At 38.2% G+C, this 24,345-nt stretch overlaps 1 protein-coding gene across 4 annotated transcripts; it reads left to right on the forward strand.

Annotated features, from left to right (window-relative positions):
* clk3.S (CDC like kinase 3 S homeolog) lies at positions 1 to 22,792 on the forward strand. Of its 4 annotated transcripts, none has more exons than XM_018255557.2 (13): positions 1 to 134; positions 4,067 to 4,212; positions 5,782 to 6,004; positions 10,625 to 10,718; positions 11,669 to 11,735; positions 11,997 to 12,113; positions 13,478 to 13,644; positions 17,277 to 17,371; positions 18,243 to 18,372; positions 18,625 to 18,707; positions 21,257 to 21,336; positions 21,822 to 21,912; positions 22,004 to 22,792. In XM_018255557.2, the coding sequence occupies exons 2-13, from the start codon at positions 4,067 to 4,069 to the stop codon at positions 22,166 to 22,168; spliced, it is 1,458 nt and encodes a 485-aa protein (XP_018111046.1). In that variant the 5' UTR covers positions 1 to 134; the 3' UTR covers positions 22,169 to 22,792. The 4 variants fall into 4 exon arrangements, with proteins under 4 accessions (XP_018111046.1, XP_018111047.1, XP_041444283.1 ...); XM_018255558.2 differs by lacking the exon at positions 1 to 134 and adding an exon at positions 146 to 198; XM_041588349.1 differs by lacking the exon at positions 1 to 134 and adding an exon at positions 2,915 to 3,070.
* Positions 22,793 to 24,345: the final 1,553 nt, after the last annotated feature.

Raw genomic sequence — 24,345 nt, forward strand, 5'->3', positions numbered from 1 at the left:
GCTTATATTTTAAACCGGGTCAGGCGCTAGACACGCCTTTATGTGACGTCACGCCCCCACACGCATCTTGGTCACGTGGCTATGACTTCACAACTTCCGGGAAGCATTATCCATGCGAGAGTTTATTTTATGCGGTAAGTTTGTAGTCGGCGTTAGGGGGTTGAATATTTTGCGGGTGTTGGATGGTTGGGATATGCGGTAATATAACTAGTCTGTGATGCAATGTACCTTGTGTAACGCCACAGCAGTGCTCGGCTCCTGTATAGTCTCATGTCTGTTTAACGCGGGCGCTTGAAAACCTACGATATTAACGGATAGTTGTGACGTCGTATTTTGAATTATGAAATAATGCAGCTCTGTGTATGTGTTCGTGCGTCTAACGTTCCTTATTACGTTAATACTTCCCGCCTGCCCTTCTCACAAGTCACAATTAGTTCCCCATTGGTAAACATTGGTTGTCCCATTCACCCTTTACTGCCAGGCATTCTGGGAACACACCACTTGAGCTGGAGGGGCCTGGCCAGTATTTGATCCCTTCATTGGAAAGAACTTGAAATAAATTAAAGATTAGGTTTTAATGTTCGTGTCTCTAGTGTCTGGCAGCTCAGTGATCCAGGAGCAGATTCTGAACTGTTATAATTTGCTAGTTGATACAATTAGTGGATACATGTCTTAGCAGTAGCTGTGGAATATTCGCAACTATTGTATCAATTTGCCTTTAATGAAACTCAGGGTTTCTGCTCAGCAGGGTAATGATGTGTTGGTCAACCCCACTCTCTTCTTCGCAGGCGGGTGAGGGTTGAGCTCTCCCCGCCTGCCACCATGGAATTCCGTCTTCCAGGTTCGTCTTTTATAGACGCTGCACTTGTTTGCCCCTCTCCTTTTGTGACGTCGTCGGCGTGGGTCTGTAAAAGCAACCCAGAAGTCAGATGCTTGCTAAAGTAGGGTCGGGTGAAGGGCCAGAGGGGCCCTTCAATTTGCAGCCCCCCCCATTGCGCTAGTCTGCACAGGTTACACAGCAGATAACCGATAAGCTCTGCGGTATACAATGGGATTCTTCAGAATTTATCTGCTATCTACTGTGTACCCTATGCTTGAATGGCTGCCCCCCTGGCTACACCTCAGCTTTGCAATATGAACTGTAGTTGTATTTCTGAAGCAAAAACACCAAATTTACCAGTGCCAGGCAACCCTACATTATATTGTCATTCCTTTAAAAAAACTTTCATTTCATTGGTGTTACTGTTCCTTTAAATTCTGATGCTATTTGCACTGGTCTCTGTGCTGCCATGTAGTAATTGTCTGTAGTAATTACTAACCATCCTTATATTGTGACATTTCTATTCTATGTGTACTGTATATTTTGAGTTGGACCCTAAGCTCAGTAAGTGATAGCAGCACAGAGCATGTGCAGTGAATCTGCAGAAAAGAAGATTGGGAGCTACTGGGGCATATTTGTAGACACAGATCTTTACTGCTAAAGGACTGTGGTTGCCTTGGGCTGGTACAGAAGCACAAAACATAATGTACAACATTTCTAGCTACTTCTTTAGTTCTCCTTTTATTATTATTATTATTATTATTATTATGAACAAGTATTTATAGAGAGTCAACACATTGTGCATCGCTGTGCTTTAAAGGCAAGTTTTAGTTGCAAAAGAAACCCTACCAAACAGAGCCTCCTGTTAGCTGCAAGTCCACATAGGAGCTAGCTATTGCCAATCATAGCCCTTATTTGGCTCCCCCAGAAGCTTTTTGCATGCTTATGTTGCTCTCCAACATAATTTTATATTTGAATGTGGCTCACAGGTAAAAGGTTGGGGACCCTTGATATAAAGGCACAAGGCCGAAGGCCCATATTCACACAGATTGAATGAGTGTGGAAAATGTGTTCCCTGATATTTAGCTAGTAGAGACTGAGAAAGCTCTGCTGTGCTGGGCAGCATCCAAGCAGCTGATTCCCTTCTGTTGCCTACACATCTCTAAATGACTCAAGGAAATGGAGCAGTATGCAAAGTGATGTTTTAATCGAGACACTGCCTTCATGTTCATTTTAACCCCATTCCACCCTGATCTGACCCAGCCTTGAATTTGGAGTTGAGGCAATTACACATACAAATCAAATAATAATAATAAGAGTTATCAAAATAAAAGCATTTGAAAACTAGCTTGGCCTGTTTTATAGCATTCCTGCCGATTTAAAAATACATGTTAATAATAATAATGATAATAATTCTGGGTAAGTGAATAATGATGGCAACCTGGATTGCATGTACACATACATTTCTCAACTAGAAAATGAATTCTGCCTGATTCTTATTTTATTGTTGTTACTGAATGTAGCATTTTTTATAATGTTAAAAGAGGCATGCAAAGTTCTAATTGGGCACACTTTAACCTGCATTTTTATTTACTACTGGACCCACATAGCTTTAACGTGTAATCCACATTGCTACCTATTATGAATCTGACATCATTGCAATCATGGAAGTGACATTACTTAGGGCAAAATTATGGCAAGCTTTTGTACTGCTCTGGCCAGAATATAGTTACTAGCACTTATTGTACAGTTATACTTAGAGCAGGTAACCCCAAAAAAATGAACATTCACTCATAACATTCACTAAAAATAAAGTTTGCTTGTAAGTTGGGTGACAGATGAGGAATTTTTCTATGGAATATTCATTGGTCCATAAGAGAAAAAGGAGTTGTACATTTCTGGCTGTAGTTAGAATAAATATAGCCCAGTTTTGTTAGTTTTATGGCCAATTGCTCCTGTGAAACTAGTCTATAGCCAACACTATTATGCCTCTTAAAATAATGCCCCCATGTAACCCCTACTTACCACTGCGTTCCTCCAGTGTGGTTCTTATTGTCATTTTTTTTTCTCTGCAGTATAAGATGTGTAGTGTTGATGAAGGACCCTGTACCCTAGAGCCATGTACTGTGTATAGCCTTATCCCTGGGCCTGCAGGAGGAAGCTGTAAAGATAAAAAAAACTTAATTTCTGAGTTTACTGGCTTACACCACACTAGTGGTGAGATTGCACCCCCAGGGCCCACCAGCGTCGGTTAGTTATTTAACTGCACCACAAATGCTTTTTATGTACTTTGATTTCATGTCTCTGAATCCGTTAAAGTCCCTTTATTTGTGTTGCAACTTATATCAATGATAACTTATGTTATAAATATGCTTTAACAAATGATTTATATATTATTATATATATTTAAATGTATGGTGATTTTCATAGTTCTTACTGCTGCTGTCTGCCAGTGAGTACTGTTACCATGTATGCTATTTTTGGTAATCCACAATGTATTCAAATATAATGAGTGTTTAGGCTGCATATTACTGTAGCCTTGGTGTATAACTTTTTTTTTTTACACTGAAATTTAACGTTTGGTGTTTGGAAAATCGTTTTTTGTAGATTTAAAAAGATATTAAATATTTCCTTATCTTTGTCAGCCTTGTAGTATTATCTTTGACAGTGTACATACAGATGAGTAAGTAGTCCATGAGTGTGTATGTGTGTGTATATATATATATATATATATATATATATATATATATATATATATATATATATATATATATATATATATATATATAATATATATATATATATATATATATATATATATATAGTATAACTTTATTTTTTTTATCATTAAAGACAAGGAAAAGTTAAAATTACTGGTGAGTTACAATTGATAGACACCACTCAGTGATTATAACCACTAAGTCTTAGATAATTCTTTGTGGTACTTCTGTGTGAGCACAATTGAGGTTTCTTCTTCCCTCTTTCTGCATGCATCTGTTCCGGGCAACAGAAGAAAGAAGAAGCAGATCTCTCCATGGTGCTCAGAAGTATCCCATGTCAGTGCAGTTTTTTCTTAACAGGAGCCCTGACTAAGGGTATCGGGTATTCACCATCCAGCGATTTTAATAGCTTATCATTTGGTAGTGATTTTACTTTCCTTTCATTCTTTTTCCTTTAAAACTTTTTTAAATACCTAGGAATTTAAAAAATTAGAAGAGTTCTAATTTGTGTCTTTCACTGAACTAGATGTACAGAACAAAAAGGTATTGGTCACCTAAAGAAGGGGACATAGTCCAAAGATGGAAGAGGAGGAGGCGATCCCCAAGCAGAGAGCGAGAGGGCCGACAACTGTATACACACAGAATATCCCCATATAGGTCTCGCTCAAGAAGGTAATGATACAAAGAATAAAATTCAGTGTGAACTGCACAGGATGTATAGTTTGCTCAGTTTAACAGTGAGTATGAACAAGGAACATCACCAGCTCACCCACACCACTTCTATTCAGTAACCTAGTATTCAGTCTTTGACACCCTCTCAAAACATGTATAGAAAGAATAATGGGAACAACTTAGTATCTGCAAGCGGTAAAAACCCCTGCATTTTTAATACACACCCCTTTTTCAGGTCCCTTCCGTCATTAAGCATGCAGAGGGGTTTTCCCGCTTGCTGATACTCTGTTGTGCCAGTCATTCTTTGTATACAACAATGGGAATGCACATATTTGTATGTTTGGAATGTACAGTAATGCACCCAATTTTGCCTCCTTCCAGATTACACCTTCTATTGCATATTTGTCAGAGTTGACCGAATGGTTCCTGATAATGGAACCAAATGTAATATTAGACTAAAGGAACCTAGAGTAAAATCAAAGGTCAAAGGGAAACCAAACATTGCAAAACAAATAAATAAATGTAAAAGATGAATCATTTTGGAAATACATTTGGTTGGCCTTCCACTTCTGGAAATATTCACCAATGTTCCAAGTCTTATCCATTTGCAGATAATGGGGCTGGGTTGAAAAGACAGATGCTAAATTGCATGATTGATATTGGTGTTGGCAAGTGATGGGCGAGTCTGACCTGATTCGCTTCACGAAAAATTTGCCAAATGCATTAGTCTATGAGCGACAAAATTTCTGACACGAGACAATTATTTGTTTTGACGTGCATCAATTTTTTTCACCCATTGGAGTCTATGGGCATCTTTTTCGTTGGGAAAATTTTGTGTTGGCTTACTTTGTTCCTTATATGCATGAAGTAATATAAGCTGTGTTATGAGTGTTTCCTAAGTTTCCCTATTGTCTATTATTCCATTTTGTTTAAAGATCAGAAATACAGTAATTATAACTGCTCATTAAGATGTGAGAATAGGTGCAACTGTACTTTTCATTATCATTATGGCTACCTGTAAAGGCCTACTACTTTTTTGTTTTCTGTTTCTGTATCCTTAATTTTCTCATTGAATTGTATTTTCATACAGCCCCATATTCCCCTTTAAGTTCATTTAAAACACAAGTTCCTCATTCAGTGCTATATTAAGTACTATAAAGTTGCACTTACCAAGGGACCAGAGTACATGACCTCAAGTTTATCCCTCTCCCTGTCATAAAGCCCCCTTTTTGTGTTTTTTGCTGACTTAATGGGGGAGAATATGTGTTGACCCTACATAAACTGACAATGATGGTTCAAAGGTTAGTTGCATTCAGTAATCGATTGAGAACTGCAATAAATGCTAATAATTAGACTTACCATATGTTTTTGGCTCTACACAACCTCTTGCCATTGATAGCAAGGTGTGTATTCCAAAAGACCTATGTATATCATTTGTTTTTGTGTGCTTTGAGACTTGCTATTGGTTAACACACACATGATGCAAGAGGGAAATTGGAAAAATACTGTTAAAATTCTGGTGCATGCATCATCATAATGATCAGTTAAAAGACTTTTGCTTTTGTATAGCTGGAAAAGGGACACATTCTTCAGGCGGCGAAGAATTACACGCTCTAGTGAGATCAGATTTTCTCAAGGGCACAGTTCTTCATCCCACAGCCAGAGCTATTCCTACTCAACCCGGTCACCAGCTCGTCCGCACTCAAGAGAACACACAAAAACAAAAGCAGAGAAACATTCCCACAAGAGCTCTCGCAAACATCGGACTAGGTCTGGTAGCTACTCTTCCTCGGTGAGTATGTGGCTATGGGGTGAGTAAACATCAGAAACATTCTGCGCTGAGCAGATTTATGTTCTTCTAGGTTAATCTAGGTTAAAATGTTCACCAAAAATTATAACACTTGAAAGCATGTTCCCATAAACATTTTTCATACCATCAAGGCAATAGATGTCCAATTTACAGTAGCAATCAGGCAATGCTTTGAATAAGAGACTGAAAGATGAAGTCTGACTAGAAAGATAAGTAACAAAAAGGAGCAACAATTACAATAAAATTGTAGCCTTAGGGCTTTAGCACACTGGCAGATTCGGGGAGATTTAGTAGCCTGGCGACTAGTTGCCTCTTCTATGGAGCGACAATCTCACTGAACTGCCTTCCTCTGCCTTCCACCTGATATAATGAGAAAACGCCAGTGCCAATGTACTTGCGCCGCTTCAATTTCCGAAGTCGCCCAAAGTTTCCTCGTGAGGCGAAAATCGAAGCGCCGCAAGTGCACTGGCATTTTCTCATTATAGCAGGCGGAAGGAAGGCAGTTTAGTGAGATTGTCGCCCCACAGGAGAGGCGATTAATCGCCAGGCGACTCCCTCCCTCTCCCTGAATCTGTCCGTGTGCTAAAGCCCTTATAGACCAAAAAGGCTTTCTTGCCTGTCAGTGCTCCACATCAAGCTGTAAAGCGGCAAAGAAGGAGAGCAAATAATTGAAAATGAAGACCAACAGCTTCTGTGTTCTTGATGCTTATCTAGATGATCCATACTAACATGGAAATAAAGTACTCCTTTATTAAAGGGGAAGGAAAGGCCTATTTATTTGGGGTATGCAAATTGATTGTATATACTATACTGAAACCCCAGGCCGGTGCTCCTATCAGCAGAAAACTGCACTGGTCCGGGAGTTTCTCCAGTGAGCACCACGGAGTGATCGGCTTCTTCTTTCTTCAGGTAAGTATATACAATCAGTTGGGAGTGCAACCCCAAGTAAATACAGCCTTTCCTTTGTCTTTAAAGGGGTTGTTAACCTTTGAGATAACATATGATGTAGAGGGTGAAATTCTGAGACAATTTGCAATTGGTTTTAATTTTTTGTTATTGAAGGTTTTTGAGTTATTTAGCTTTTTATTCAGCAGCTCTTCAATTTGCATCTTAAGCAATCTGGTAACTAGGGTCCAAATTACCCTAGCAACCATGCATTGATTTGAATAAAAGACTGGAATATGAATAGGAGAGGGCCTGAATAGAAGAATCAGTAATAAAGAATAACAATATATTTGTAGCCTTTTTTAGAAGGGAGTCTGCGACACCCATTTGAAAGCTGCAAAGAGTCAGAAGAAAAAAAGGCAAATAACTATAAAACAATAAATAATGAAAACCAATTGAAAAGTTGCTTAGAAATGGTGCACCACCCCTTTAAATCACCAAAACAATGCCTCATAATACATGGCTACCTGGAATCCTGTAATTATTCCAGTTAAAATGCAAATAAATTAAAAAGCTTTATAGTACTTAAATGGAAGGTTCAAGACAAAAAACCAACTGTTCAAAAATAAAAAATATACAGGAACTGCTGAATAAATATATACACAAATATTTAGAGGATAAATAAAAAACATAACAATATTATATTCATTAGAACCCCAATTTTAAATTTCTCATGGGACCAGGAAAAATGTTGTAAAATCTGGGAAAATACAAAATCATGGAAATGTGTTAAAGTACTTTATTCTTCAAGTTCTCATAGGATATAAGCACAAGAGTTAAGAATTGTAGCATTCCTGTTACACTATGGGGGCATGTGCAATGTCTCTCTGACAGTCACATGACAACCTTAATCAATAAGCAATTTGTGCATGACTGTATGAGGTGCAGACTGATTGAAATAGACAATTTACAGACCGGACCATGGCAATATTTTAGACATCTTAATTTCACTAATAATAACATTCATTTTTGGGAAAACTAGTACAAAATATTTATGTAAAATCTGGGAAAACATTATGTAAAATCAGGGAAAAGCACCCCCCCACCCCACACTGAAATGCATTATAAATTGGTGGGACCACAAAATAACAATGTAAAATGAGGGAAAACATAAAATCAGAGTACTTAAAATTGAGGTTTTACTGTGTTTCACTGTAAAATAAATATTAAATATAGAACACTTCCATGTAACAGATAACAATATCATTGGCAGTGCAGATCGTACCTAGAGCTGCCAAGGGGAAGTATTGCAGCAAATCAAAAAGTAAGCAGTATTTATGGATAAATACCTACATACATACAAAGAATCAACACATAGTTTCTTGTCTACTTCCGTGTCTCCCTGGTTAGTGCAACATGGACACATATAAGTACCAATTAGTAAACTAGGCGGTAGGAGGCTTTCCAACCTAGGAACATATTTATGAAAGGATGAAACAAGCTTTCTCTTGTATAGGTACCTAATCTGCCTACCCCTAGTTCTTGGACTAGACACACCAGTATTTGCCCCAGAACCAATAAAGTCAGTGGGGATCACTCAAAAATGAAGCACCGACAAGGTCTGTTGACTTTGAATGAGGGTTATTTCTTGTATGTAGTCCCCCTACCACATACTGAGAAGACTGGGCAACAAAACTCTTGGAACTGCCCAGTGTTCCATTATCCTTAATCAGGATGTCCACCTTAAAAGAGTTTTGCAAAATTAATATTCTTTCCAAAATACATTGAAACTGCTGGTAATATTTAAAGTTACCTGCGCTTATAATTGCTATTTAAAGCAGTACCTCACTCCTGAACGAATGTAGGAAAAGTCAGCTGATTAACAGATCTAAAGTGGATGGATTTATGCTACATTGTTTTAGGGGTCAGAGAACAAAAATCCATAAACAAATAACCACTTTCAGTTACTTGTCAATTAAATTTTCAAATAACTTAAAACTATTGAAAAAGTTATTATTCAATACAATATTGTAAAGTTGCTTTGAACTATCCTTTTTTTTCATTATGCAAAGATACATTTTGGGTCAAGCTTTAAGTTTAAAGTTAAATGTGTCTGTCTCTGGTGTTTCAGTCTGGAAGCTGAGACTGGTGCAGATTCTGAACTGTTACAATTTGCTACATTTAGTTGCTACAATTAATTGATACATTTCTCAGCTGTATCTGTGGAATATTAACAACTATTGTATCAATGCTAACATCTTTCTTTACTAAAACTCTGGAAATCTGCTCAGCAGGGATGATAAGTGTATCAATTAAAAACCGTTGCAGAGTTGGTGTCCCCACCCATGGTGTTTTACAGACACAAGAAGGTGAACATTTTAATTTAAACTTTAACTGCTTATTAGTCACAAATCAAAAATAGAAAGCAGTCTTTATTTCGGGTGAACTATCTGAAACAAACTGAGCAGAAAAGAGTGCTGGAAGGTGAACAACCCTTTTAAAGAGCAAGTCAACCCCAAAATAATTTGCCTAATAAAAGAAAGGATAATTCTGAGTAACCTTCCAATATACATTTAATAAACTTTTTCACTGCTTTTAAAGTTATTTGTAAAAACAATCGCTGTTGAAAGCAGCATTAGCTTAACGCCTGGTTGTTACTTTTTAAACAATGTTGCAAAAGTCTCAGTTCCCCAGCCAAGACAGGTCTGTCAGTCAGCCTCCTTGTCTTACATTGACAGAGAGTAGAAAGGGACAAACACTGCTTTACTTATTAAAATAACTTAAAAACCATAGAACCTTTGTAATGAATGTATATTGCAAAGTTGCTTAGAATTAGGTTTTCTTTTATTAGGAAAAAAAATATTTTTTTGTGCTGACATTCCCTTTAATGGAAACTGCCAGACACTGTTAGAACTGGTGGTTCTTTGTCTAAAGACACTTTAGTGCTCTTTGTTAAGTGAGAAGTGCCTGTACTTGTGCTTTCACTTGCTTTCCATTGAAGTGATGTCTCAGAGACACCTTGAAATATACAAAACTGTAAAGCAGCAAATGCTATTATGTAATATTTTTTCAAAGATATAAATGCCACTGAGTCATTTTTTTTAGTACTTCTTGCCCTTTAACCTATAGGTTTCCTGACATTTTTATTCTAGCTCTTGCTATCTGTCATGCTCTTGCTTATCCTAACTTTCCACACCTCTTATATCCCCAAAAATGTGCTCGTCATGATCCTTTAGAAACCTTACCTACATTTCTCTTCTTTACTCCCTTCTCTCTTATTTGAGGTTGGTACATCTGTAGATCTTATAAAGCTGCATTATTTCCTATTTGTATATCCTTAATAAGGGACCTGACAACTCCAATTCCTAACCATCTTTCTCTCTTTCCCTACTGAGACAGATTAATTGTTGTCAAAAAATAAAATTAAATTAAAAAAAACCTTCAACGTTTTTACTCAAAACAAATAAAGTATGAAAGGACTTGCAAGCTGTAATTTATAATTTAGACGAGAGTGCAATATGGCTTTCAGTCTGGCCTGAGCTGTCTCTAACCTGCACATATCCCTTTGCAATATTCCCTATCGTTCTATGTTTTTACTGGCTCACACAACTCTCAATCACCATCGCCTTGGACCTGTGCTGTGTTAAAACCCCTGACTCCCTGATTTGAACCACCTTTGGAAACCACACCTTGTGTCTGTTGCGGTTGGTTGTGCAGAAGAGCCAGCGGAGCACTAAGGACAACCAGAATGTGGAGAATGATAAGGAAGGGCACCTGGTGTGCCGGACCGGAGAACGCATCCAGGAGAGATGTACTGAAGCCACTTTCGTAAAAATTTTAACCTCTTTACTCACAGCTTTCTCTGACCAACCCATTCCGTTTGAGCTGAGGGAGTTAAAAGGAAAAACACAGCAGATATATATTGTGGTCCCTTCCTTCACTGTTAGAAAGGCCAGCAGTTTACCTTTTATAAAAATATAATTTGCCAGCCCAAACAAAAAAAATACGGGCTTATAAAAATTGCAAGACTAGGCCATAAATCCTAATGGTGCTTTGTTTTAGGCCTTGATGCTATGGAGGTTCCATGTCTGTTGCAATAAGTGTATGTGCCAGTGTGATAAACTGAAGCATAGGTTGTATAATTATAGATATTTGAAAGTATCTTGAAGTATTTCTGTCGGAATCCTTATTGGGGTGGGGTTGTGGTTAGAACCCTTTTATGAGTTCTATATTATTAATTGTCACTATGATGAAACAATTTCACTATGTTCTTCTAATTTTCTATATTAGTCTTGATGAGAGAAAGGAAAGACCTTATGTATATCTATGTGTTGGTTTTGAGTCCCATCTATATATGTGAGATGTAATTCAGATTATGTTATTACAATCAAGTAGGTCAGGTACACAATTCATTCAAATAATCAAAATCCCAGCAGGAATTCAGATAACATGAGCCCTAATTTGTGTTTTTTTTTTAAAATTCTTATGAATGACATTGCTATGGTCGACTTGTAACAGACTGCGAGAACTGCATACAGTGTTAGTATCTCCAGATTGTTCTGTCACTGTTTCAGAAGTAGCAACTTCAACTAGCAGATTCCCCTACTCGTATTTGTTAAATTCCTGGAGTAGAGAAAGCATTTCTTGGTTTCTGTTGGTCTTTCTGACAGTGAAGTAGTTGGTCAGTTTGCTGCATACACATGCTATCTATTCCCATACTCCATGTGTCTCATACCATGTGACTACTTTTCTGTCTTTCAGATGAGATTGTTGGAGACCTAGGAATAGGAACTTTTGGCAAAGTGGTGGAGTGTCTGGACCTTGCCAGGTGAGAATATAACTAGCCTTATGGGCCTACCAATTGGTTTATGTATGTCTGTAGCAAAGTTCCAGGTCTATTCACCAATATCAAGCAATAGCAGGTAGCATTTTTGGTCACCTTTTTTCAAACCAAACATCTGGTTTCTATTTGTTACTGCACCAGAGCAAACTATGGGCTTTTTATTACATCCTCAATTCTGTAATTGTACAGTGTTTGTGTGTTAACCCTACATTCCATCAATAACCTTAGGGTTTTTATATTGTACAGAGGCAACTCCCGAGTAGCACTTAAGATCATCCGCAATGTGAGGAAATATCGGGAGGCAGCACAGCTGGAAATTAATGTCTTGGAGAAAATCAAAGAGCGAGATCAGGATCACAAAAAGTAAAGCTTTTCTTTCCTGGATGTAGAATTTTTTGGTTCTGTAAATTCCATTAGATATGTCACAAAGCTTTTCCTAGGAATGATGATAAGGTCACAGTAGTAGCTAAAACTGTAATTTTTTTTGTGTTTACACTGTTAGCCTCATTTAGGTGCAAAATTAAACACAAATTGCTTGCACCCATTCATGTGAATAAGGCCCGGATGTGCAAGACAATTGTGTAATTTACATTTGCCATTAACCAGGGATAAAGTAGAGGGCTTTCTTTGCCCTTACGCATGCTACAAATTGTAGTTAGAAATACTGAGTAGCATTTAAGTATAACTCAATACCTGCACACTACACACACACTACTCACACACACAGACACCCCCCCCCCCCCCGTCCAGAGTACCAGGGTTGGTAGGGGAAAAACTCTGGTGAGCCTGTATGGGGCAGGGGGCAGTAGATGAGGAAGAGGGCTTTGATTTTGGGGAAATTCTTCTTTAAAGAATTATGGGACCACATATGCCTGCATAGCAATACCTGATCAACCCAAACCCTATAGTGATCCACCCTAAACCGGGTCTCTTACTCCCTGCCCCCCACCCCCTCCTTCTCTAAGAGGATACCCTTCCAAGTGCCCTTTATAGTCATGCATAGGTATTTTTGCTCACCTTAGCCAGTGGTTAGTGCTAGATTTTTGCTGGTTTTCAGCAGCTGTAATTACACTGAAATTTTGGGGAAACACTACTTTATGTGAAAAATAGCACATTTTTTTGCACTCACCTGACAATATTGAATGAAGACAATATTGTTTTTTTTTTCCCTTTTAAACTGCACTTTAATAAGATTTTGATTCTTTCTGAAATGCATAATATTTGCATTTACATACATAAATGAATGTTTATGGCTAAATGCCTTTTTATTGTATAAATGTCTTTTTTGCATCGTTAATTTTTTTTGACACGTTAATGGCAATCCAAATTATGTAAATTTCCAACTTGTTTGTATGTTGTCTTTTACAACTTTCAACATATTTGTACAGTCTATAATGAAAAATATATGTTTTTTCATATAGACAAGTTTTCATTAGACTGCATTATGCCAAGGCAGGAATATGCACGTTTTGAGTTTCCTTTTGGAAATAAAATGGTTCCGCTTGAAATATACTTTTCTATATATAACTTTTCTGGTTTTATGCTCTGGGGAGATATGATATAAACATGAAATTGGGGAACAGGGCTGCAGTATCCATTCCATTCCTTATGTGTATTAGCTGAATAGAGGAACAGTGTTCATTTGTCTGTTGAGACTAACAGTCAAGGAGGCATTGTAGTTGTCTAATATATGAGGTTTGAATTTGTATATTTTGTTTTCTGTGCAGTATGTGTGTTCAGATAAGGGACTGCTTTGAGTTCCATGGACATGTCTGCATTGCCTTTGAGCTGCTGGGGAAAAGCACGTTTGAGTTTCAGAAAGAGAATAATTTCTTACCGTATCCCCTGACCCATATCAGGCACATGGCCTTCCAGTTGTGCCACGCATTAAAGTGTAAGTTCACCAGAAAGCTATGTTCTGTTCCTTTAAATATGAACTTGTGCAAAGTAGGGTTGTATTTAGTAGAAAATAGTATCTTATAGGATGTGTTATTTTTCTGCAAAATCAAAAGACCTGCATACCTTTATAAATTCATTTCCCAGGTTCCGTAACTATATTTCAGCTAGAAGAGCTGATGCAATCATTTGTTTAGCTGTAGTGAATTCTCAGCAATTATTTTTCACAAATACATTTTACTTTTTTTCATGGTTGTTTTTGAAACCTAATGTATGTATACAAATTTTTCACAACCTAAAGAAATGTTTTCCTCCTGAAATCACCCAGCTCATGCTGGAATCCGTAAATTAGAGCAGATGAAAACTACCTGTCACTCCCAGCATTAATGTGATGGCTGCAGCCAGGATGATCATGTTTGGTTGTGGAACTCAGAAACTGTAAATATATAAGCAAAATAAGATCATTTAAAACTTTTTTTGTGAAACCTTCCAATACTGATTCATGGATTTTCCTTTCTGATAAATTCTGATTAAAGGGGTTGCTTACGGTCAAACACTTATTATTTGGTTCAGTTGGTTTCAGAAAGTTCACCATGACTTTGTATTTTCTATTTGTGACCGTTTTTCTAATATTGAAGTGTAAAGTTTGATTTTTTACCTTCTAAAGCAGCTGGGGGGTGGTAGCCACTCACTCTTAATAGTTAAAAGGGGACATGTACCAACAAAAAAAATTCAGAATGGACTAAAGCATGCTAATTAACATGAAATTGAAGTAGTAGTTTTTATTTGTGTACCTTTCTAAACAAATATGGATTAAAAATTCAGAAAACAGGACTCAATCCACCCCTTTCACAAACTTCCAATCCAAGACTTCATTCTGTATCCCTCAGGTGCCACTGGCCCTTCCAAAGCGACAGACATAGGAAGCGCTTTTACTGATGTTATTTTGGTGCTGACTTTCCTCCTTATTTCATGTCTCATCTCCTCCCCACTGCCTACCCTTATCGGCTCCCTGCTGCCTTAAGTTATCTTCCCCGATCAGCTCTCTGTTGTCATTCCTGATCATGTCCCGCTGCATTTCCCCCATTGTGTCCCCCTCTGCTTTCTCCAATCTCCTCCCACTGCCTTCCCCGAATTGGCTCCCTACCCAACAGCTCTCTGCTGCTTTTACTGATCGCGCCCCTTACTTTTTCCAAATCTCTTTGCTGCTGCCTCTTTTAATGCCTTCCTGCCTCCTTCCCCGATTGGCTCCCTGCAAGCTTCATCCAACACTTCTCTGCTTTTTTCTCCCATCACACCCTCTGCTCTCTCTAATCTCTTCCTGTCTCCTTTCTCGATTGGCTCCCTGCAGCTGTCACTCAACACCTCTGCTGCCTGATTGCTTCCCTGTTGCCTCTTTTAATCTCTTCCTGTCTCCTTCCCCGATCAGCTCCCTGCAGCCTTCACTCAACACCTCTCTGCTGCCTTTACTGATTGTGTCCTAACAGCTTTCCCCTATCTCTCCCCGCTTCCTTCTTCCCTGATCAATTCTTTGACTATTACTTAAAAAATAGATGAATAAAGCACAGTTTTATTAAGAAAAAAGTTTTTTTTTAACAGATCTGTTCCATTTTTTCCAACCCCCTGCATCAACCAATATACTAATTCTGCACATTAACTCCCTGCAACTAATATTTAACAGTGTCTAAACATGTAATTTAATTATAGAACAATAACTGACTGCTAGATAACATTCTATTAATGTGCACAGAATGTTCCACATTTGTTGCAGTGAGTTAAAACTAACCAAAACTGCAGTTATAGTATAAAAATAAATAATGTGCAGAATCACTATATAGTTGGATGCCTGTAGTATTGGCATAAGAGTGTTATGTGCAGGCTGGAGAGACACACAGACAGGGAGGTGAGAGGGGATTTCTGAGCTATACCAGTGGTCAGTCTGTCAGTCAGTACTATGACAATTTCCTGTGGGTAAAAGAACAGACACCTGCAGCTCTGATAAAATGAACAGTTTAGGAGATAACATGCTTTCAGTTTCTTTCTTCTCTGCATCATTACAAGCTAGGATAGAATAATAATACAACTGAAGAGGAGTATTATATGAAATGTCCCCTTTAACTGTTCTAAATTTATCCATTAAGTTGATCCATTTCTTATCTTTGTCCCTGCTGAGCAGAAGCCCTGAGTTTCATTACAGGCAGCTGTTAGACTTGATACAATAGTTAAATATTCCCCACATACCACTGCGTAATGTATCCACTAAATGTAGCAAATTGTAACAGTTCAGATTCAGCTCCTGGATCACTGAGCTGCCAGACAAACACCAGAGACAGGAACACTAAACTTTAAAGGGGTTGTTCACCTTCCAAACACTTTTTTCAATTCAGATGTTTTTAGATTGTTCCCCAGAAATAAAATACTTTTTCCAATTACTTTCCATTATTTATTTTTTACTGTTTTTCAAAATCTTAGTTTAAATTTGAATATTTGTGTCTCTGATGTTTCAGTCTGGCAGCTCAGTAATTCACGCGCAGACTCTGAACTGTTACAATTTTGCTACATTGAGTTGATACATTTCTCAGCAGCATCTCTGGAGTATTAGCAACTATTGTATCAATTCAACAGCTGCCTGTAATGAAACCCAGAGATTCTGCTCAGCAGGGACAAATATAAGAAATGTATCAACTAAATGTATCCATTTAGAACAGTTTACAGGGTCAGCGACCCCCCCCCAGAGCTGCTTCAAAAGGTGAAAAATTACACTTTATGCTTCAATATTAGAAAAACTGTCACACAGAAAATAGAAAGTCATTGGAAAAAGTAATTGTTTCTGGTGATCTATCTGAAAACAACTAGTTGTTTGAAGGTGAACCACCCCTTTAAAGGAGAACCAAACCCTTAATTATAAAAAAACCCTACCCCCCTTCCATCTCCCCCCAGCCTAGTTGTTCTCTTCTGTAAATGCCCCTAACTCTTTGCAGACTCGTGCTCATGGGCGCCATCTTCCGGCTCTTCAGTAATCTTCAGGTCTTCTTCTGGTGCTTCGGCAGTTTCCGTCAATTTCAGCGCCTGTGCAGTTGTCAAATACCAGAAGACTGCTCAAACTGCGCATGCGCCGATACGGCACCTAGTTCCTGAAGAAGACCGAAGTGAAGAATATGCAAAGAGAGATACATAAAGAGTTGGGGGCATTTACCGAAGTTAAGAGCTGGGCTGGGGGGAGCAAGGAGGGGGGTCTATGTAGGGTAGGGGTTTTTATAATTAAGTTTATAATTTTAAACTCCAATTTTGGGAAAAAATAAGATGGAAAGTAATTGAAATAAGTCTTTGTTTATGGTGAACAATCTGAAAACAACTGAACTGAAAAAAGTGTTTGGAAGGTCAATAACCCCTTTAAATGCTTATTAGTAAATACAGGTTTACTGTGGTGTTTGTTAGTGTCTCCCCCACACCCAGCATGCAAGAGAACATTAGCAGTTTATTTTCAGTTTGGTTTCCTTTTTAGAGGCATATCTTATTGTGGGCAACAGGGATATGCAAGATATATAGTATATACAATCCTTGACTTCTCAGCTTAGGCATTGCAATGTAGGAATGATATCGTGTGTGATATATTTTGCCTTTCTGCAGTTTTGCATGAGAATCAGCTGACACACACTGACCTCAAACCTGAGAACATTCTCTTTGTGAATTCAGAATATGACATCTGCTACAATGAGAGTAAGGTGAGTTTTACATAGGGTTTATCCACAATGTTCCAAACTACTTGTTCTGTACTAATGGCAATAAAGGTGCAGTTATAATATTATTTATCACAAAAAGGAGCTTGATAAATGCATGTGCAAACACATTTCTACAAGGTTATAGTAAATTTCTGTGACACCACATATTTAGCCCTGACAAAAAAAAAATGCCTTCAAAGCAGGACCGGGCCAAGCCAACAGGGCACCTAGGCAACTCAGTTGGCTACCCCTGCCCCCCATGCGTGCTCGAGAATAAGAAGCCATAACAAAAGAAGGGAGGGAGAGTAACGAAGGGGAGGGGGGAGGAGGGAGGGGGTTTGACAGAGGGAGGAGAAGTGAGGGAGGGGGAGGGACAGAGGGGAGGAGGGAAGAGTGATAGAGGGGAAGAGAGAAGAGGGAGACTGGAGCAGCAGGGGAGTGAAACAGGACTAGGGGTAGGCAGAAGACTTTTGAACAGGTACCTGCCCAGACCCCCCACATGGTTGCGCCCTAGGCAGGTGCCTCTTCTTCCTACCACCAGTTCTGGCCCTGCTTCACACTAAATCTAATATGGTTGTTCCAACTCTTAGTCATATTTTCCATAGGACATTCTATAGCCTTCCCATAATTCAGCACTTTCTAGATAAGGGATTTATATTTGGCACTGTAAGGAATGACTAGTAAAATATGGAACCTGGGAATGTGCCTTGATCAGATATCCGTGGTTTTGTTAGCAGTTTGGCCCCATCTTTAGCACTTACTCCATATTGCATTTCTATTTTATTGCCTTGCAATGCTCTCTCTACCCTCTTTTATCTTTGTTAAATGTACACAAAATTCTAAAGGCCTCATAATCTCTGTCTCTCTTTTACAGAAGTGTGAAGAAAAACGTGTGAGAAATTCCTCTATCCGTGTAGTAGACTTTGGCAGTGCCACTTTTGACCATGAATATCATACCACTATTGTGGCCACACGCCACTACCGTCCACCAGAAGTGATACTTGGTGAGTTCCTACCATTTTCTTCCCTCTACCAACTCACAGTTCATATCCAAGTGGAAAATGCAGGGACTGGAACACTGAATATTAAAAGATGTACAATTCTGATTTTAGCAGCTAATATTTTTTTGTTGAAAAAGCTTGTTAAACATTAAATCTCACAAAACTATTAAAAAAAAAAGTCATTGTAACTTCTTTATAGTTTGGTGTTTTGGTGAGACCATTGCAGTGTCATATATTTTTTTCCCCCTTTCTCAGAACTGGGCTGGTCCCAGCCATGTGATGTGTGGAGCTTGGGCTGCATTCTATTTGAGTACTACAGCGGATTCACCCTTTTCCAGGTAATTTGTATTAGCTCCCTCCTATGTAACAATGAGCCTGAAAATAGATTTTATAATTGTATAAAAATATCCAGTTCTAGTAAAGCTGCTGGTACACTACATTTATAATATAACTCTGTACTAAAGGTGACCTTCTGGACAGCAAAGTTGCAACTGTAAACCATTCTTTTACAATGCTAAGGTTCTGGCTTTGAGTCCAACCAAAGATACTTTAAAAGGGGTGGTTCTTCTTTGAGTAAACTTTTAGTAACTATACAAAGATATCATCAGTATATGCTGTATTTAAATACATTGAGTGAGCTTACCGCTATACGTGGTGGGCCCGGGTGCACTCGCCCCAGACCTTCAGAAAGGGGAGCAAACACCAGGAAACTTCAAAGGAGGCTGCCACAAGCCTGGACCCACCAAAGCCCAGAGTCCAAGGCCCAAGAACCAAGGCCTGACACGTTTTGAGTCTACCAAGGACACTTAGTCATTTAGTATGTTATAAAATTGCTAATTCTAAGCAATATTTCAATTGGTCTTTATTTTTTCTTTTATATAGTTTTTGAGTTATTTGCCTTCTTCTTTCAGCTTTGAAATGGGTGTCACTGACCCCATCTAAAATCCAATGCTCTGCAAGGCTACAAGTTTATAGTTATTGCTACTTTTTATTACTGATCTTTCTAGTCAGGACCTCTCCTATTCATATTCCAGTCTCCCAAATCAGTGCATGGTTGCTAGGGTAATTTGGACCCTAGCAACCAGATTGCTAAAATTGCTAACTGGAGAGCTGCTGAATAAAAAACTGAATAACCCAAAAACTACAAATAATAAAAAATGAAAACCAATTGCAAATTCTCAGAATATCACTCTCTACATCATACTAAAAGTTAGTTCAAACATTCTAAATTCCTCTATCTTGTCTCCCATTTCCCACAGTGCCTTGCATGTTTCTTTGTAGTTGTGTTAACCTGTTGTTGTCTGCTACAGCCAATTTTAGAACCAGCAGTGCAGAGAATAATAAGGGACAAATACGGCTTCAAAACCACTTTATTTACTATTTCATAGGCATCATTTTAATATTGGGTGTACATCCCTTTAGACACCAGAAAGGGACAATTTATTTACAATTAAACAGTTAAACCCCCAGTAAGATTAAACAATGTGGCTTGGTAAAGGACTGCATAGAGCCAACAAGAGCCGAGCTTGAGGCCCAGTTTGGTGGTGTTTTTTTGAATATTATTTTATCAGTAATCCATCATCAGCAAAAAGTGATTGAAATACAGAGTGGTTTTTTTGTGCACCATGTTTAGTTTTAGAAATGAGTAAATATTTCCACAATGAACCCTTCAATAACATTGCATACTAGTTGGTTCCACCTTTATAAGCAATATATTAGATGAGTGCAGTTTTAGTACAAGCCAAGTGCTTATTGAGTTGTGTCCATAGGTTGTTTGACTCTAAAGGTAAATCTGATACCTACAGTTATCATTGTCCTCCAAAAATAGTCACTTATCTTAGAAGTGTAGTGACCTTTAAAGGAGAAGGAAAGCTACCAAAGCAGTTTATTGCCAATAGATTAGCCACAATAGTGCAAGCTATAAAACTGTATTTATTCTGTAGAATGCTTTACCATACCTGAGTAAACAGCTCTAGAAGCTCTCTTTGTTTAGGATAGCAGCTGCCATATTAGCTTGCGGTGACATCACTTCCTGCCTGAGTCTCTCCCTGTTCACTCATAGCTCTGGGCTCAGATTACAGCAGGGAGGGGAGGAGCAAACTGAGCATGCTCAAGCCCTTGCCCTTGAGGTTTATGCTAAAAACAGGAAGTCTGATACAGAAGCCCATCCCATACCTTCTGTCTTATTCCCTTCCCTTTAGATTGTAAGCCCTTTTGCACAGGGCCTTCCTCACCTTTTGTACCTTTATTGGTTGTCATGTATGTAACTTCATATGTTCTACATAGTATGTAATTCATTTGATTTAGTTGTATAAACACATTTACTTTACAGTGCTGCACAATATGTTCTATAAATACATGTTCATAAATAAAGTAATAATAATAAATATACACAATAGAAGGAAAGAAATGTGGTATTTCTTTTGACAGAGGACACGGAGGAGCAGGTTTACTGGTGTATGTATATAGACCATTCTAATAAAGCTTACTTAATTTTAGCCTTTCCTTCTACTTCAAATATATCAGCTTAGTTAGTGGCACATGATGAGTGAGCTTTTCAAAGCCGATAGTAATCAATGGGCATTCTCCATTGCAGCATGGTATGAACTTGTATGCCCACAGCTGTGGTTTCTCTGGTTCCTTGAGAACAAGGAGCTTCAGGAAACAACTTTGAGGTTTCAGACTTCAGGTTTAGAGGGTTAAGACATATTCAAGCTGATACTGCGGTTTAAAGTGCAGTAAAGTTTTAATCTGGCAGATAAATTCAAGGTACAGCCATGTGTATGTCTTGTTTTTCTTCCTCTCCTTGGATCTGCTTCTACAGGAACCCCACAAGTGCAGGTGAAAAGTTGAATGACCGTGTGCTGTTCTTTATTATTTCTGCCAGACACATGATAACCGGGAGCATTTAGTAATGATGGAGAGAATCCTTGGACCACTTCCACGCCGCATGGTGTATAAAACTAGGTGAGAAGTCTTTTTTTTTTGGCAAGTGTTCTGTTTGGTGTTTTTAATTATATTAACTGCCATATCTTTAGGATCGTTTCTCTTTTGTATAGGGAGTTTATCCTGTAGTACAGTTGAAGCAGACCTCATAAATGCATCACACACATTGTTTAACTGTATTTTCAAGAAGGTTTTAAACATGTTTGCACTGCATTTTAATGGGTACCTTAAAATAGTCAACTACACTCTAAGCTGTTGCTCTCCCAGTAAAAAAATATTCAGCCTTTTATGTGTGTCCTGCTTAGCTCACTGTACTTGAGGGGAGAAATGGAACACACACTTAACTTTAGACTGGTTTATGTTCAGAGAAGCTATTTATTTCTTCAGTACAAAAGAGATAAGTGAGGAATAATAACAGTTGGGTTAGGTTGGTCTTTGTGATCCAGCTGCTGATTTTGGTAGAAATATGGAAAATACATTTAATTTCTTGTTTTTTCTCTCATCAGGAAGCAAAAGTACTTCTGCCATGGCTCCTTGATCTGGGACGACAATTCTTCAGATGGGCAATATGTCAGCAAAAACTGTCACCAACTTATGGCAAGTTACTGCTTTCTTTTCCTTCTCATCCCTCCTTGGTGTTTTCATCACCCCAATCTTAACACTTGTTTCATGTTTGGATTCCTCCTAGAAGTACAAGAGCAGTGATTGTGCAGAACACATGCAGCTGTTTGACTTGCTGAACAGAATGTTGGAGTTGAGGCCTGCTCTGCGCATCACGCTAAAAGAAGCCCTTGAACACCCCTTTTTCAGACCTCAGCAGATGACAAAGCAGAAAGTTGACTGGACACTTTAGCAAGCATATTGCAGTTATTTGTATCATTGCACTGTTGCATGCTTCTTGCTCTGAACATATTTCACAATATATCTGTAATATTATTGGCTTATAGTTAAGAGGACCAGTGCTACTCATACATGCCCAGTTTGGTCAATAGTGATCTCCCATGGAAGTTGCACAATACAGGCATTTGTCAGTTGCTTGATGCAAGGGCCATTAAGAACAACCTGGTGGAAAAAGTCTTCCACTCAGCTGATTAAATACCTCTCATTAATGTGATCAAGGAGGATACTTAGTTCATTGTTAGTCCTCCTGCCAGTCTACCTTTAAGTTATGGTGCAGAGCATTGTGGGAAGCTACAAACGTAAAAAAAAAATGTTGCATTTCTATTTACAAGTGGTGAATAATACATATAAATGTATATATGGGTGCACTCAGGGATGTAGAGGACTATCATTCTTCAGTGCTCAGCTGAGTTTTAGTTGGGGAAGAAGTAGCAAGGTCTAAATCACTATAAATCACTCATCCCTTTTACTGGTGTGCCACTGATGTGCAAATATTATAGGGAGGACCTTAACGTGTTGTCTTTGTTACTAAAGGTTTATTGTATTAATAAATTTAAAAGGCCGTTTTTTTCATAAAGTTTGCAGTATGTAAGTTCATTGCAGCAAAGCCAAATGTAGCACCCTAAAACATTACTGGGTATATTGGAACAAAATGTTTTAAATTAAAAACACATTACAGAAATGGTTGGCATGTAATATATATGACATGCCAAAAAAAAATGAAGGAAGTTAATAGGACTGAGGAAGAAGGCATGTAAAACCATTCTTTTAGAACCTATAGTTTAAAGCAGCAATTAGAAAGAAAAAACAAGGAACTAACTGCATCCCAACCAAACTCAAATAGTTTATCAGTAGTAAAAAGATGTGGGTTGAGTGGCTCCATTCAAAAATGTCGATATTTTAGTTACAGTAGAAAATACATACAATTGAGGAGTTCAGCTGAGGCTGACTCAAGTTGTCAGTGACACTGGATTTGGTGCTTATAGAGACCCATACATAAACACTCAATTTCATAAAAAAAAAACAAATTTCACTAAAACCAAGAATGCCAAGTAATTTATTAAAACAGCAACACACAAATTGACACAATCATGAAAGAAATACTACAAGTAACTTTGGCAGGTTCACTTTACAATTTTATTTGCACTTCCATATATTCACCCCCCCACCATAAAAAAAAAAAAAGTTCACGTTCCTTTGAAATGAATTCCTGACATACATTATATTTGTATACAGAAGTAACACACTAGTAGTACACATTAAATCTGGCACCATCAGGAGGCTTGCAGAGCACCTTCCAATATGGAGTTTGTGTGTATGTGAAAGCCCTATAGCACTGAAGAACTGAATTACTAACTATAAATACACAGTATGGTTGAATTATTTCTTACAAAAATGATACTGGGACAGCAATGGCCACAGTAGAAAACCCAAGCAAATCCCATACCAGTGTATTCACGTCTGGATGCTGCTCTTCGATTAAACATGGGGCCCATTCAGTTACAGTGGCAGATTTGTCCTAGTGAAGTCGCATCATTATTCAATGTGCAGTAGTCTGGTTGCTAAATAGTCTATGGGTTATTGACTGGGCATTTCTGTTGAATGTTAGCAGGTGAGCACAGTAACACACATGTGGCAGTTTATCACTAGCTGAAGTAACTATCACTGTGTGTATATCTAACATGGTGTGTGTAAGATGCGTGGGTGCAGCACATAAGCAATGACTGGAGACAAATAATAGGAGTATGTTTAAAATAGGAGGGCTCTCTTATCTCCTAGACCCTGAGCTTGGCACATGATATCAGCCTTAGCAATATTCTAATTTTCACTGTGATTGATGGGTTCGATGATTGAAATGGAAAGCAGCATATCTCCCACTTCCAGCCAGTGACGAGTATCAAGCCTGTTTCTGGGCATCTTCTACCAGTGCCACTTCCTAGTGCCGTACCTGTGAGGAGGCAATCCAATCTTTCCTAGGGAACCCAGTAACTATAAAACTGTGATACAACAACCCTTATTGCATAAATGTGCCCCTTTGTGTGTGTGCTTCAGTGAGGAGTCTGCCACAGCTGACTGTACTACATTGCACATTGGAGAAACAAATTGTGTAGCCAAACAAAATGATAGAGC

The sequence above is a fragment of the Xenopus laevis genome, chromosome 3S (genome assembly GCF_017654675.1).
Source record: "Xenopus laevis strain J_2021 chromosome 3S, Xenopus_laevis_v10.1, whole genome shotgun sequence".
Classification (NCBI taxonomy): Eukaryota; Metazoa; Chordata; class Amphibia; order Anura; family Pipidae; genus Xenopus; species Xenopus laevis.